This window comes from Amaranthus tricolor, chromosome 9 (genome assembly GCF_026212465.1).
Source record: "Amaranthus tricolor cultivar Red isolate AtriRed21 chromosome 9, ASM2621246v1, whole genome shotgun sequence".
Taxonomy (NCBI): Eukaryota; Viridiplantae; Streptophyta; class Magnoliopsida; order Caryophyllales; family Amaranthaceae; genus Amaranthus; species Amaranthus tricolor.
In genome coordinates, this window is record NC_080055.1 from 27,810,366 (window position 1) to 27,827,213 (window position 16,848).

General features: G+C 32.3%; 2 protein-coding genes across 2 annotated transcripts; both read left to right on the top strand.

The window, feature by feature from the left end:
• The first annotated feature begins 135 nt into the window (after positions 1–135).
• LOC130824305 (putative disease resistance protein RGA1) lies at positions 136–7,370 on the top strand. The gene is made up of 5 exons (XM_057689239.1): positions 136–3,580; positions 3,968–4,105; positions 5,183–5,311; positions 5,541–5,649; positions 6,184–7,370. The coding sequence occupies exons 1-4, from the start codon at positions 507–509 to the stop codon at positions 5,542–5,544; spliced, it is 3,345 nt and encodes a 1,114-aa protein (XP_057545222.1). The 5' UTR covers positions 136–506; the 3' UTR covers positions 5,545–5,649; positions 6,184–7,370.
• A 4,644-nt stretch (positions 7,371–12,014) lies between these two features.
• Positions 12,015–13,380, top strand: LOC130824278 (uncharacterized). Its single transcript, XM_057689215.1, has one exon. The coding sequence runs from the start codon at positions 12,218–12,220 to the stop codon at positions 12,860–12,862; it is 645 nt and encodes a 214-aa protein (XP_057545198.1). The 5' UTR covers positions 12,015–12,217; the 3' UTR covers positions 12,863–13,380.
• Positions 13,381–16,848: the final 3,468 nt, after the last annotated feature.

Sequence of the window (16,848 nt, forward strand, 5' to 3'; positions counted from 1 at the left end):
TAGGCTTGAAGCCTACGATGCAAACGAGGAACAAGGCAGAATAATTTTATATACTCCTGAGTCCTGACCCACTCATTTTAACATTATTTATTATTTTAATTCGACTTTATTATTTTATATAATCTCATTAATTCATCTTAAATTTCTTCTTTTGCTATTTTCTTCTTTTGCCCCTTTTCTACTTGAAGTATTATTCTCTTCTAGCTTTTGCTCATCATCTGAAAACCCTAAATGGAGTTAGAACAGTTTTGTCTGTTGTTCAAACTCTCTTTAATGCTTTACAATGTTCAGAGCTGAAAGAGATATGTTCTTTTTTTGGGTATGAATCCCAACTCAATGAACTTAAAGACACTGTCGATACTGTAAAATCTGTACTCCTTGATGCTGAGCACAAGAAGGTATTGTCTAATAAAGAACTACTTTATGTCCAACAGCTAAAAGATGCTGTTTATGATGCAGATGATCTACTTGATGAGTTTGTTACTCTAGCAGATCAAAAGCAGCTGATGAAGAGTGGGAAACCGTCAGAAAAGGTTCGTCGCTTTTTTTCTCGTTACAATTCTCTTGTTGTTGCTTATAATATGTCTCGAGAGGTTAAGAAGATTAAGAAGAAGTTGGAGGCTATTACCAACAATTATAATCAGTTTGGGTTTAGTGTAGACTCTCAGCCTATTAGAGAGAGAAGGGAGGAGACTTGTTCTTATGTGTATGCGAATCAAATTGTTGGGAGGGAGGATGATTTGAAAAAAATTGTGGGGCTTTTGATGGATTCTAATTATGATCAAAAGAATAATGTTTCTTTTCTTACTATTGTGGGGATTGGTGGGTTGGGAAAAACTGCTTTGGCTCAACTTGTATATAATGATGCAAGAGTTGCATCCTCTGCTGTATTTGCATTGAAGATGTGGACTTGTGTATCTGATCATGATCAAGAACACTTGAATGTTAATGGGATTCTTCGTAAGATTCTGGCTTCAACTGGTGAAAACATATCAATGGAGGGATTCTCTATGGATATGGTGCAATGCCATCTTCGAGCAAAACTAGCAAGCAACAGATTCTTGCTCATTTTAGATGATGTTTGGTGTGAGAATCGCAACCAGTGGCAAAACTTGGAAGAGTACTTATTGGGTGGTCAGAAAGGGAGTTGGGTAATAGTCACAACACGTTCGCATAGGACGGCAAGTATTGTACGTAGTGATTTAACGCATAAATTAGAAGGCTTGTGGGAAGAGAAGGCGTGGGATTTGTTTGAAAAGACCGCGTTTGAATCGGACCGTGTACACTCGTATGATAGGTTGGTCAAGATCGGGAAACACATTGTTCGAGGATGTGCTGGGGTTCCCCTTGCTATTAGAGTGGCAGGAAGTCTGTTGTATGGTCAACATATAAGTAAGTGGATAACATTTCAGGAGATTGGAGTATGCAATTTTAAAGAAAGCAAAAATGATATCATGCCTATATTGAAACTAAGTTATGATCAACTTGAGTCTCCACTCAAGAGTTGTTTCACTTATTCTGCAATATTTCCCAAGAATTGCGAGATAGAAAAGGAGATGTTGATAGGCCTTTGGATGGCACAAGGTTACATTGTTTGTCATGATAATGATCAGGGGATCAAAGATGTTGCAGAAGAATACATTTCCATTTTGCTGCAAAGATGTTTTTTCCAAGATGTAAAACACGATGAGTATGGTGGTATTGTCTCGTTCAAAATACACGATCTCATGCATGACATTGCTCAAACAGTCGCGGGAAAAGAGATTTGTGTGTCTACGAATGTTACTACCGTGGATGGAAATGTTCGACATCTAGCTTGTGAAGTAAGTGACATCAAACAAGCCTCCTGTTGTCAGGCACGCATCCGATCATTTTTTGGTCGTGGAATGAGCTCAGTTAGCAGTGACGGCATTCTGAAGGATTTGATAGAAAATTGGAAGTGGCTGAGGGTACTGACCTTGAACTTGCTTGATAGCAAGAGCTTACCAAGCTCAATAGGCAAATTGATACATTTAAGATACTTAGATCTCTCAGAAAACAGGGAGTTGGAAGTGCTTCCTAACTCAATTGTAAAGTTGTACAATCTACAAACTTTAAAATTAGAACGATGTTTAAGCTTAAAAGAGTTGCCAAAAAATTTGAGCAAGCTAGAAAAGTTGAGTGAATTGAACATAAAAGGATGTGAGGAGCTAACGTCAATGAATCGAGGCATTAACAAGCTAACTCGCCTTCACACACTAACAAAGTTTGAGGTGGATGGAGTAAGTTCGAGTTGGAAGTGTTGGTTTGATCAGTTTGAGGAACTAAAAGATCTTAACAACCTAAAAGGGAACCTTTGCATCAATATAAGAATCCCCAATAATGTTACAATAGTGGAGAAAGAAGGAAGAAGAGAAAGAGGATATTTGAAGAACAAGGAACATCTAGATTATATTTTTATTGAGTTGAGGGAAAAACGAGTATATGATGATGAAGAAACAATAAGGCTGATGGAAGTGATGGAAGAGATGCAACCACATACTAATCTTAAAGGCTTAACGTTGAAAAAAATGAGAATATCAAGTTGGATGAAGGAGAATAACTTGGTGACCTTGCTCCCAAATCTCATTCATTTACATCTTCTAGATTTAGAAATGGATAGCTCATACAAGTTAACATGTTTGGGAAAACTTCCCCATCTAAAATGCCTTATTCTTCGTGGGATGAAGAATTTGGAGTACATAATTGAAGATAGCTCTGAAACTAGTAAAGAATCATCCTTGTTTCCATCTCTTGAATCAATTGAGTTAAATAAACTAAAAGAGCTGAAAGAATGGAGGTGGAGGTTAGGGTTGATGGAGCCCCTATGTCTTTCTAAATTGAAAACATTAGAGATAATTGAATGCCCAAATCTAGTTGCTATTTTGCAGTGTCCTTTATTAAAAGACCTAATTTTGAAGGACTTCAATAAGACACTACAAATAATAACAGTTTTGGAGGATGAGAAAGGAAAGATCAATTCCCCCAAATTAGTGAACATTGAAGTAGACCATGTGGCTTGGCTTAGTTTGTTGGCTATGCCTGCAGTTGCTTTTCAGTGTCTTACTAAGTTGAAAATAAAAAATGATCAAGAGGTGGAGTCATTGAGAGAAATTGAGGTGGTCTTTCACCACTCTTCTTTTTCCTTAAAATTCTTGTATATTGAAAGTTGTGGGAAGTTAAGGAGTATTGTGGGTGGAGGGTTGGAGCATCTCATTGCGTTGGAGACGTTAAATATCAGTTGTTGCTCAAATTTGAAGGTAAATGAAGGCACACCATGGCAACCACCTTTTCATCACTCGCTCCGGGAATTGACACTGTATAATCTCCCCCAGCTTATAGATGTTCCCAGTTGGATTCAATTTTTAACCTCCCTTCAAACCCTCCGAATTTTGAGATGTCAAGGAATAGAAATCTTGCCGGATTGGATGTCCAAACTCACTTCCCTTGTCAAGATTAGTATTTGGAAATGTTCACAACTCCTCAGACAAAGATGCCAAAATCTGCCCCTCAATCCAGATATCCCTTCCATTAATCCAGATATCCCTTCCATTAGTTTTAGGTAAGAATACTTCTTTTGTTTCATTATATTTTCTATGGTTTCTTTATTTAACCATTTTGGGTTACTTTCTACATTACTATATTTGGCAAACACTAACTTAGTAAAAGTTCTCTTATTAGAATTCATTGAAGTGTTCATTTGTTACCCACATGTGAGTTGTCTAACATCAGAGAATGAGAAGAGTATACATTTCTTTATAAACTTGAGGAGTAACTTCTACTACTACCAATTCGTTTAACACTCAACCTTCTTTAGGTTTGTGTGTGAATTAACTCTTCTCCTTCTCGTTTGGGTAACTTTTCTAAATTCTAACAAAATCTATTGTTAAAAGTGAATGAAGTTCTTGTTAACAATGTTTTGTATGATCACTTTGGTTGATATTTGAAGCTACGCATCAGCCGCAGTGCGTGATGTAGGAACGTTTGAAGCCCTTCAATATCTTAATGAAGTGAAGGATTTGTTTCGGGATCAAAGGGAAAAGTATGACTTGTTCTTGTTGATCTTAAAAAAGTTTAAGAACAGTAGGTAAGATTTCAGTTTTCATAGGGTTATTTGCATGCTCATTTTGATGTTAAACGATAAGAGGATATAATAATATAGGATTGATAGAATATATAATCTTTGGTTTATGGTTTTGGTAAAGAATAGATGATTATGAGGGTTGATTTTGATAGCCAAACATAGCATAATTACTCCTACAATATTATCGACTATTACTTCCTCAGTCCCACTTAATTACACATAATTTCTATTTTAAGTTGTTCTACTTACTTCGCAACTTTCCTCTTTTAGTAATGGTCACACCATTCTTTTTAGATTTCACTCACAAATTTATTCCCTCTTTTTATCTTAGTTTTCCAAGTCTTGACCTCACTTGATATGCACACTACAAAATTAATACTTACACCTCTTTCAAAGAGGTGGTGCAAATCTAATGAGACAAAGAAAGTAATATTCTCTTTGTCCCTATCCATTAACACTACTTTTCATTTTAATATGATCCACTCATTTTGCACAATTTCCAAATTTGACAATGATCTCACTCAACTTCTTTTAGTCTCATTTACAAACTTATTCAACACCTCCATCTAAATCTCTCTTTTCTATCATCCACTTATTTTTGTCATAGTCCAACCCAATTCACCTTATAAGATATGGTGCTAACAGTGAGGGACATATGATGATATGAGCTACATCTTCTTTCTCTTGCTTCACAATTGTCCGAGAGTCAGGCGTGTTTATAAATCTTGCACCAGGACAGCAGGTGCTCCGCGCCCCGCAAACCAAGGCAGCAGGTGCTCCGCACCCCGCGCACCAACCTGCAGCTCCTACACAACCCTTCTCTATAACATCTTCTTCACCATTCAATGGTGCTACTAGTTAGAGTCACCATACTCAACACGCATTAATAATATATGCTCTTCCTACTCTGTGGATGTAGTTAACACAATGTTAGTAAACCACATTAAATCCTTGTTTAAATTCTATTATTAATCTATTTATTTCGTTCTTGCATTAGTTTTCGTTATAACAATATAGAGGAAGTGTATTTGTACATTTTTCCGCGTATATCAAAATATAATAGTTTCTAATTATGTGCAGAATGGATGTCGAGGGTGTTATAGCTCGGATAAAGATATTATTTGAGGGGCATAATGATTTAATTGATGGATTCAATTGTTTTCTGCCAGAGGGGTTTGAGATTACCGTGGATGATGAGGCGAAACCCAGGTTTATTTATTTACTTACATGACTTTGTTTATGATAATTAGTCTGGGTTAGAGGTCTGCTTCCCGGGCTTTATAATTCATGGTCTATTGTCGTGATCTTTTTTTTTTTTTTTTATTCGGTCTATATTGCTAATAATGTTTCTCCCGTAAATTTTATTTTCAGATTTCGTCGTGTTATTTTGTAACATTGTTTTGTATGAATTTGGCTGATATTCTGTGTGTTTCTGTAGTTAGGAGTATGACAAAGGAGATTCATTAAGAGTGGCAAAGAAATAAAGTTCTCTGTGTTAAGATATACGACCAATTCTTGGAGGCTTTGAAAATTTGTAGGGCACAAAGGTAATGAGATGTGCTAATTTAATAAATATTCCCTCAGATACAATTAACTAGTAAATCACTTAACAAGCTATATGATAAAGATTTAGAGCTACTATTGTGAGACTGTTTCTCGTTGAGACGAGCTCAAAACAAAAAGCTCATATGCTAATAATCTGTATTAGTTGAGTTATTTAATTTACGTATGTGTTGCGTCTCATACTGAATCCGTCTCATACAAGAATTTGTAAATGATTTATTATTCGACACTGCAAAATAAACACTTTTTATCCAAAAACATATGTAGTCACAACAAACATATATTTATCACAAATTCTTAAATGAAATGGTCTCATGGTGAGACCATTTCTATTGAGTTGTTCTATGCACATTTAGTGTGTTAAAGTGTTTATTTATAATTTTATAGTGATGAATTAAAAAACAGGCTAATTATATAAATCTATCTCTCATGATAAGACAATCTCATAAAACACAAGTTGATCTGGTAAGGAATTATTGAAGGGAACTGATAGTTGTTTTTATTTGTAATGGATTCAGTTATTTTTCTTCCCGAAACGTATGCATGGGATCACCGATCACCCTGGATATATGACGAGGAGCCTCCACAAAGAATGTTGCGGAGTTTAATTAAGGAAGCCATTGATTATTTTTAATTAAGATTTATGTATTTTATAGACTATTATTATTGATTTCAGGATGTTAATATGTCATATATAAAATAGTTAGATTTTTTATGAATTTAATAGTGCACTGTATAATAGTGTGCATTAATGAACCAATTTGGGATGGTTCAAAAATAACTCATACAAGAAACAAGGCTGCAGAACAAAACAAAGGAAAGGATTCAGATCTTGCAAAACAGAACACAGAACTCATAACATCAGAGCAACAGAGTCTGATCAATACTGGCGACCAGCAGACCTTGCACGCCCTTACCAGAGCAAGCATGGACACCTTGGAAGCATAGAAGGTAATAATGCAATCTCTACACATGGACCTTCCTGCCATGGTCCAAGAATCCTTCTGTCAAACATTAGAAGACCCCAAGAAACAGAGCTGAAGGTCACTCACTCAACAGCAACTACACAACAGTGTCGGGTTGAAACTGCTGACCAGCAGACTTTGATGACCTGTGCCAGAGCAAGCCTAGACTCCTTGGGGGACTCAAGGGGTAGAAATGGAATCTTCACACTTGGATCTACCTGCCATAATACAAGGATCCTCTTATCAGCCATTGGAAGATCCCAAGAAGAGTGGATGAAGGTCGCGCAATCAGCAGATGGTTCAAAACAGAACAGAATGGAGCTGATGGCATCTGCTGACCAGCTACCTTGTGAGTCCTGGCCAGAGCGTATTTTCAGCCCTGCTGGATCATCAAGGGTAGAAACGGAATCTTTGCACTACAATCTTTCCTTCAAGGCTCACAACCAGCTTTGTCTATTTCTGCAAAGACACTAGAAAACTGGTGGAAGGTCGCCTGGTTAACGGTTGTCTTTCAAGTAGTCAGACTGCATAGTTTAGTTTAGTTGTTCTATTTTTAAAGTGCACATGTTTTGCATGTGTCTTTTAATGACCGTTATATTTAGTTATTGAGTCATTAGTAGTCTCATTGTATTTTCCCCGTCCCTCACGTCTATATATAGATGGTCTTAGCCTTGTAAACACTAACTTTGAGATTTCAGAAATATCAATACATTGGATTTCATTCCTTTGTTTTTCCTTGAGTGTGTATGAACATTTAACGATCTTGAGTAGTGCAAGATCATCACCTTTCGCAATTGAGAGTAGTCCTTGGTTGCAATTAGGGAATTGTTGGCCTTGGAGGATCAAAACTCCTAGTCTTTCAATTCAAGAATCGCTCATATAGTTTTGTTCTGTTTGTTGTGTGAGCATTCACTGTGTTGATTGTGTTTGGGGTTTGTTGGCCATCACATTACAAAGAATTGAAGGCTGGTTTAATTCTTCACATTGCCTTGAAGATTTTCACCTCAAATTCAGTCCAATTAACCATAAATTTAAGGAATGTAAGTTAAAAAGCGTAATTAAATAAATTGAAAGAGAAGTGAAGAATGTAAACTTATAAATAACATATTAAAAAAGATTACACGATATAAATAGCGTGGACTAACGGCCCGTTTGGTTGTTGGTAATGAAGTAATGGGAATGAAATGTTGTAATGGCAATAGTAATGAAGGAATGGATATGAGAATTGGTAATGAAGATTCTTTTGTTTGGTGTGCATGACTAAAGAATGGTAATGAAAGATAATATTCCATTGATTGCATTTGGTTGTTAGTAATAAAAAATGGTAATGACTCTTAGTTTCATTATTGTATATTTGTATCTAAAAGTATTATTGTATCTAAATTATTCTATCTAATGATTCTTTTTTTAATAATAATATTTTTTTGGATAATTACATATATTACCTTTTTTTTTCTTCAGCTCAAAACAACATTACCTTATTTTATTACCACAGTAATACTTCATTACCATTACCGCCTAATACCATGTTGTTTGATGGTAATGAAAATGACCCTTTTGATAATTTCATTACCTTATTTTATTACCATCCATTACCATTGAAGGCATCCAAACAACCAAAATTTTCATTACTAATTTTATTACCATTACCGCCCTCTAATACCATGTACCAAACGGGCCGTAAGTTCATTTTGAGCTTATACACCTATACATTGTTGTGTAATCACTAATATATTCAATTGTCATTAGCCATTACAACGTCCATGCTCATTAAATGGAATATTTATTCCTTAGTCATTTGTAAAGTTGTAGAGTATAATTTATATAATAAGATTCACATAAAACGAGAATTAATTACATACAACTTTGATAATTCATAAGATATCACTTTAAAATTAATTAATAGTAGTAGATCTATCAAACTTAAATGTCAGTTAAATTTTCGATAATTTTCATATTTTTATATGTAAGATCATACATGAATAATGTGAGTTAATTTTCAACATTATCACTTCAAAAATAATTTAAAATAAAAAATTATAATCACCGTTTAATAATTTCAATTCATCAAATCAATACATATACTTCATGCTAACAAATTTATCCAATTCAACAACCTCATAATTAACAACCCTGATTGAGTAATTGGTAGTTTAATCAAAATTCAAAAATCTTTAAAAAAAATTTCAATAACACCATCGAATAATACTTGATTTCATCCTTAGAAATGACTTACCACAAATTAAAATGATTAATTTCAGCATCAAGATCAAAATTCAAATGACAAATTGCAAATAAAAAAGAAAAGATAATTTTCAATCAGAAGAGGAATGGTCCAATTAATTATGAAGATTGAAGAGAAGAGTAGAAGGCCGTCGGTCCCTGGTGCGGCAGGTCTTGGATGGTCCCGGTGGCTGGTGTGGTGCAGTGGTGCCTTGGTGGCGAGACAACAGACAATAAACGGAGTGGTACGTTGATTTGGGAATGGGATTCTAGTTGATTTGGCAAGATAGCAGACATCAGATGGCCGGTCTCAACTCTGAAGGATGAGGGTTTATTTGGGTTATTATTTGGTTTGGAAATAAAAAATAAAAAGTTTATGTAAAATGCCAAATAAATGAATAATGTAAGCAATATATTGATCAATTCATCTAAAGAATATTTATATGTACTATTTGATTTTTTATTATGGATTTAAGTGATTTCAAGTGATCTTAGTGACTACTTTTTAGATTCGCTCCTGCTATTAAATTAAGGGAAATTTCAAATAGTAGTATCGAACTTTTATGAAACGTCAGTGGTATCACTTATGTAAGATTTTTCCACATAGTAGCATCCAGTTTATGCCTTATCTAACTATCGTAGCATTTTTCTTGTCAATTTCCGTTTAATTCACCATTTAATTTATCAACGCTCTCAAATGTTTTGGGCAAATTAAAAAAAAAAAAGAACCAATACTAAATAAGGGTAGAAACGTCAAAATAGTGAATTAAACGGAAATTGACAAAAATTTAATAGAAATGGCAGTTGGATAAGGCATAAATTGCATGCTACTATGTGGAAAAGTCTTATAAAAGTCAAAAAGTGCTATCATTGGCATTTCATAAAAGTTCGATATTACCATGTAAAATTTCCCTTAATCAATTAGAATTAGTAGGAGTTACCTACTCTTTAAACTTAATATATATATATTATCTTCTCTTTTAAGAATGTGGAACAAATTATATGAGGGCGTGTTTAGATTATATAACATATCCTGAAAGCTCAACAACTAACTTGAGTTTTTGATTGAGTTGATTCATTGACATAGTATTAGCAGAAACTAGCATAACAAGAGATCACGGGTTTGAATCTCAACTACTGTTCATTTAAAGTGAAATATTCCGCTTTAGATCTCGAGGTGAAAGATAAAAAAGACCCTTGAAAACTTAAGGCGTAATGAATAATATAATACTCCTTTTATTTTTATTGTTGATATTTTAACTTTTTTATTAAAAAACACTAATAACATATATTACTTCGCAAAAAATGTAAATGAAATCTAAATTTACTTCAAGTGAATTTTAACTTTGTACATGAAAATAATTTTTATGTACACTAAACAATTTGAAGCTCGATATGATAGCCAACTTTGTCCTTGTCGGTCGATAGTCATGTGGGCAATCAGAGGCAAATCAAAAAATAAAAGTTTAAAAGGTCGAAAAAATATAAAGCAATACTAACAATATATGATCGAAAAACTCCCCAAGAAATTGCAAAATAGACTTGAGAAACAGGCGCTGGTCTAGGCCCCAATGTGATTTCGCCGGTGTAGGTAACAATGGACAACTATAATATTAAGCGCAAAAATATTTTTGATCATATAATTTGTAGGCTCATCCAAATTTGTAGAGGCAAAAAAAATTACATTCCCGTCCAATTAAAATGTGAAGAGTAGTGTTACAAAAATAATTCATATGCAGTCATATGTAAAAGAATGAGAAATATTGACTTAAATTTAATGGACTACTTTTTCTATTACCAATTTATTTTAAAAAGAAACTTTATCGAGCAAATTAATGTGCAGCTAACTGTTCTCTTTTACAGATCTTATTGTGTACAAGCCCAATAACAAAAATATCCCGACAAATGAATATGAATATGACACTTGCACAGTTCATTTCGAATCAAACTTATGTGATCAGTTATACAAATTAGCTCCGACTCTTAAACTGTTAGAATATATAATATATTCTAGCCGTCTAAAGCCTCAACTAAAAACTTAAGCTAAACTAATAGTTAAAACCTCACACTATATTAAATTATTCTTCTCTAGGTCAATCCCTCTTCATGAGTGACGAGAGGGATGGAAGAAATTGTAGGATTGTAACAAATCAAAAATGAGGTAAGTAATAATCTGATTGCATAAAATTAACTTGCTCTAATCACATCTTAATTACTGCATATTAACAATTTTCTTTACCAAATCCACTGATTATGTGACATCATTGATAACCAGTAAAACCATGCCGTATTGTCGTGTGCATATGCTATTTAATTAACTAAACTAACCCTAATTACACTCGTAAGTACTGGAAATTAATGCGTATTTCCTCAGGCTCTTTGAAATTTTTAATGTTTTTTTTCATAATACTTGTTTTAGCCAAGTATTTTGGGAATCAATTATAAAGGAAATGAAAGAATATAACTAAATTAAATTATAAATTTTAGTTTTGGTATTATTTTATGTCTGAGACTTGAACTTAAAAGTTGAAACTTAAAATCAAAGGCAAATCTTGCCTCTCAAACTTTTTAAATCATTATATTATATAAAAATCAAAATATTTTCAATATTTACAATTAAAAAATGGCTTAGTCATAAAAGTCTATTTTACAAGTAGGTGTAAGGAGTTCAAATTCAGGAGTAGATCACAACTCAATAAAATTTAATACTCTAGTCATTTTGTATTTTTTTTATTTAGAACCTAAAATCAAATAAATAAATTAAAATAATATAAATTAATATAAACTATATTCAGGACTTCTTGTTTTTAGAGCCATGTACAAACAATCACCTTGCATATACCCATAAATATTCGTATTAAGCTGATAATTGCAATCGTATGATATGTTGTGTACTCAATCATAGATCATGAATGAAAGTTAAACTCGTCATTTTATATTGTGTTGTTTCTGACACAATATCAAAAAATAATTCAACCAAAACCTTAAAATGATAGTTTAAAACCTAAATATCTAATAACTTACATCCTACAATCCATCACTCACAAACAAGTTATATTAAAGATATTTGACAATTAGTTGTTAACTGTTGACCGTAGTCTCTCACCATGTCAATAAAGTGGAGCTAACCTTGATAAAAACACTAAAAAGTTGAAAAAAAAGGTCCAACATGACAACTCAATTTAAAAAAAAGGACTCTTCAACCATTCCTTAACCCTATTTTCTCATTTCCCCCTGCAAACTCTCCCAAAATCTCAATACCCACATAACCCATTACCCTAACTCAAAACCCATAAAAAAATTCTTCTTCTTCATATTCTTCTCCCAAATCAACCCAAAAACACATACAAAATCACAAAAAACCATGAAAAAACTCTATCACAAAGGTCAAATCCATCCTTCACCTTCTCCTTGTAATCAATTTTCTTTATCTTATCTTCCTGCTGCAATTCTCACTCTTACTGCTACCCTTTCTTCTGATGACAAACAAATCTTATCATACCTTCTTTCTTGTTCTTCTACTACCCCTTTTGATTTTGACCCATCTAAAAAATCCTCTAAAAAACATCTAAACACCATTAATAAACCCCATTCTCCTTCATTTTCTTGTTATTGTTTCTCTTGTTACACTAATTTCTGGGTTCGTTGGGATTCTTCCCCTAATCGTCAGCTTATTCATGAGATTATTGATGCTTTTGAAGATGATTTGGTCGCTCAGAGGAAGAAGAAACAAGGGTTAAGTAAAAGAGAGAAAAGGAAGAATAATGGGAAAGGATTAAAGTTGGATATTAATGGTGTTAATCATGATAAGATTGATGTTAATCCAAATGGGTTTTGTAAGGTTAATGATGATGTTAATGGATTTAATGGGTCTGACCGAGTTGATACTGAGTTGGGTCGAGTTGACTCAGTTGAAGAAGTTGATGAAATAGGGGAGAATCAAGGGTCTAATGTAAGGAAGATTGTTTGTTTTATTGGTGAGAAAATTTGGGGTAGTGTTTGGGGTTAACAAAATTTGTTTATTACACTTCGATTTTAATCAAAGCGTAACAAACAATCTTACCTCGAGAAAGTAATAGTTTAAGGTTGGTTCTATAGTGCAAAAATATGGTTTCCGCAAAATGGATATCACGCTCAATATTGATAATTTTATAGTCAATACGACCAATATTTAAGTCACGATAAACTCAAATACTTTATCACAATACGTTGATGCGGCCTTGTATTTGCATTATAGTTGTTTAATTAAGTTTGCTAATTTCAATTTGAAATTATGTTTTTTTTCATCTTTATTTATAATACTACTTGTTAGGGAGTAGTTTATTTTTCTAATTTTAATAATGTATGATATATACTCCCTTTCTCTTTATGTACTACTTTGTAAACATTTTTGAGTAGTTTTAGTATTTTCATATAAGATAGTCTTTTTTGGCTTATGGGTGGTATGTTCAATGTAAATATGTAAACTTAGTCAAAAATACTATGTATATTAGCTTGTAATTAATGGATGTTTGAGCCATTTTGGGATGTTTGGTAGATAAGTTGGGCCATATTATTTATGTGGAAACATGTCATTTTTCTTTACTTTTGCTTTTGAGAAAGACAATCTTCCTTTTCTAAGGTACTCTTAATTTTTCCTTTCTTTTCTATCTTTAATTAAAAGTTAAATGGAATTGAAATAAAATGCTACAATAATTATATAAAAATACCCATGTTGGTTAATAGTTATAATAATCAATTTGTGGCATTTTGCATGATTATCTATCAATAACCCAATGATATACTTGACATTTTGATTCACATTCACTCAATTAAACTTTATATCAATAATTACTAACATCTTAAAAATTTGTTATACGTTGTATTATAGATGTTTAAAGATGATGAATAATTATTATGATGTGTAGTTAATGATTGATGATGAATTAACTTATTAGTGAAGAGTTTCTTCTTTTTCTCTAGTGACAGATTTTTAATTCTCATTGCCTATAGAAAAAATTAATTTTCTCTGCCACTTGTCTATAGTAATTTTCTAATTTATTTTCAATCAAATTAAAATCACAAATTCTTGTGAGAGACGGTCTTTTTAAGAGACCATTTCTGATTGGGTTGGCTCATAAAGAAAAAAGTAGAGTAAGAGTAGGCATTAACTTTAATGGATTGGGCCTGAGAAACGATCTCTCAAAAGACTGATTGAATTAAAATAGTTTATCATGAATCATTATAAAGCACATACAACAATGTTTAAAGGTGTCTTAGCACCTCCTCTCAAGAGTAATTATTATTCCAAACATTTTTTTATAGAAGTTCTCATTTTGCATTTTTGGATTTTTTTTTTATTGTTCTCATAAGGAATATTTTCAATTATATCACAAATTTTTGACAAATATAACCTCAATCAACCTCATTTTAATATTTTAATAATGCTTTCGGTTTACACATATCTTCCACTAACTTTATTTTAACATTTTTATATTTTTAATGGTCTCCACATGTTTTCCATTAACTTTATAAAAATATTTTTTTATTAGTTGTGGTCTCCATATTTTTTTCTTCTAACTTTTTTTTAATATTTTTAGATATTTATGATCCCCACGTCTCCTACATTAAATTTATTAGAATTATTCAATAAAATAATATCTCTACTGTTTAAAATATTCTATTTTTCTGAATTTCCATAAATATTTCTTATGGAAACTTCATTAAATAACGAAGGGAGTATATGTCATTAAACATTCAACAACACATTAATAAAATCTCTCGCAAACTCACCCATTAGAGCCTACAACCTCTAACAATAGGAGTCTCTAAATGAATACAATACAAGCCTCAATTAGAATACAACAACTCTCGTACACTTGTTTATGTATTCCCAAAGGCTACTCCTTTCTAATCATAAAAGAAATTAACGTAAATCTCCCTGTAAAAAATAAAAGAAATCTCACAAAGGTACAAAACGAATAAAATGTCTTAAAACATAAAATAATGCTTTTTATTAGAATATATAACATATTTTGAGGCCTCAACCACCAATTTAAGCTTTTGGTTGAAATAGTTCACGGGATTCTACAATTCTCACCAAATATCGCATTTCGCTATGTTCTTCATCAATGTGAGAGCCAAAATATCCGTTGTTGAGAGTTGTTTATTATTAGTATGCTCTTCCAATTCAAGCTTGGACCGAAGAGAATCAAAAGGAGTAGGATTTAAATGTTGCACCAAAGATCGAAATGTACGATACTCGGAGTCGGAGGTTAGACCATGTAAAACTTGAAGAGCCAAACGACTATCGGAAATAGTAGTACCAAGATTGGTAAGAGTAGTAGCAATATGCTCAAGTTCATTACAATAGGCTTTGTTCGGAAAATTAGAGAGGGAAATTTCATTGAATTGAGACTCAAGGTGAAGGATACGTTATGTTATATACTCTAAGAAGAACATTGCCAAGATATGATGATCAAGATCTCCGTTGTCAATGAACCATCTCAACCAAAAGTTTAAGCTGATGGTTGAGGCCCCAGGTAATGTTATATAATCTAACACTTTTGATGTGGCCTAATCGATCGAGCAAATCAAACCTGCCTGTTGTTTGTTGTTTCGGAGTGCTTGTTTGAGCACTTCTATTGCTCGTTCGAGTGCTTTGTTTTGCCCCCTTCTTTAAGTTTTCTTACATCTCAATACCATGTCCACTCTATTCCCATGATAAGATATCCTATTAAGCTATAGAGTGATCAAAATCACCTCCGTCAATGAGTGTCTTTACTCTTGTCCTAAAAACATATAATGAATGAGATTAAAATTTATTTAGTCAGGCATGAATATATATGAGCTTTGGCGTTAGTCTTGTAAAATAATACTTTCTGTCTCTTTAAGTTTACACTATAAAATTTAAAAAAATAATATAGTTAAATCTCATTGTAAACTAAAAGGGACATAGAGAACTAAAATATTAACATCAAATAAACCATAATTGATTCTAGGAGAAATATTTTATTAACGAAGAAATTATCTGAATTTCCCTTTGAAACAAATACAATGCAGGAGTACTCGACAAAAAAACATTCAAGCCACGAACATTGACTTCGTCCAACACCTTGACCATATTTTTCTCAAATATAGATCATAGATGTCGTGCAATTTCAATCTAATAAAAGTTGACGGAATTATTATATGTAGATAATGAAGTATAAAATAAAATGTAGTGAGAATTAAATTCAGGTTTATTATAAGAGAAGAAGTATATATCAATTATCATAAGATTTAATCTTATTTTATTTTATTATTTTAAAAAATAGAAAAAATTGTCCAGAATAATCTCATTTATTGTCCATCTGCTGTGAATAATTCTTACTATTGATTATTTTAAAATAATCTAACCTTTGTATATTATTTGCTGACAGCACTCCTTTTCACATTTTAACCGACTATTATAGGTACATACTAGCCGTTACATTCGCTTCTTTTTCCCCCTTATGCCTCTTCGTTGGTCTAACCCTACTCCTATGGGGTGGGTAGGTATCTATAATAGACGGTTAAAATATGAAAAGGGGTGTTGTCAACAAATAAAATATAAAGGTTGGATTATTTAGAAATAATCAATAGTAGGAATTATTCACAAAAAATGGACAGGATAATAGGTGAGATTATTCTTGACAAATTTTCCTAATTGTTATTACTCATTTATTATATTGACCTGTTTGATTGTTAGTACTTAACACCTAACAGTGGAAGTTGTAGTGTAAATTTTCATGAAAATGTATCATGACGTTTTTATGATAATTTTTGTGTTCACAACTTTTTAATAATATTTTTTTAAATAATAATATATTGAAACGAATTTTATAAAAAAATAAAATAATTAGAAATATCGACTGCCATGATACATTACTACACTGAAATATATTTCCAAAATGTAAAAGTTCTCTCAATTTGGTCAAAGATTCATAATTTGGACTAATTTTAGGCCTTCATTCATTCTACCAACTTTTCAAGTTT

Bases quoted from the DNA above. Each gene is read 5' to 3' on its own strand.
- LOC130824278 (XM_057689215.1), top strand. From the start codon at position 12,218: ATGAAAAAACTCTATCACAAAGGTCAAATCCATCCTTCACCTTCTCCT.
- LOC130824305 (XM_057689239.1), top strand. From the start codon at position 507: ATGAAGAGTGGGAAACCGTCAGAAAAGGTTCGTCGCTTTTTTTCTCGT. The intron at 3,581-3,967 runs GTAAGAATACTT...TGATATTTGAAG, and splicing joins ATCCCTTCCATTAGTTTTAG to CTACGCATCAGCCGCAGTGC. The intron at 4,106-5,182 runs GTAAGATTTCAG...AATTATGTGCAG, and splicing joins AAAAAGTTTAAGAACAGTAG to AATGGATGTCGAGGGTGTTA.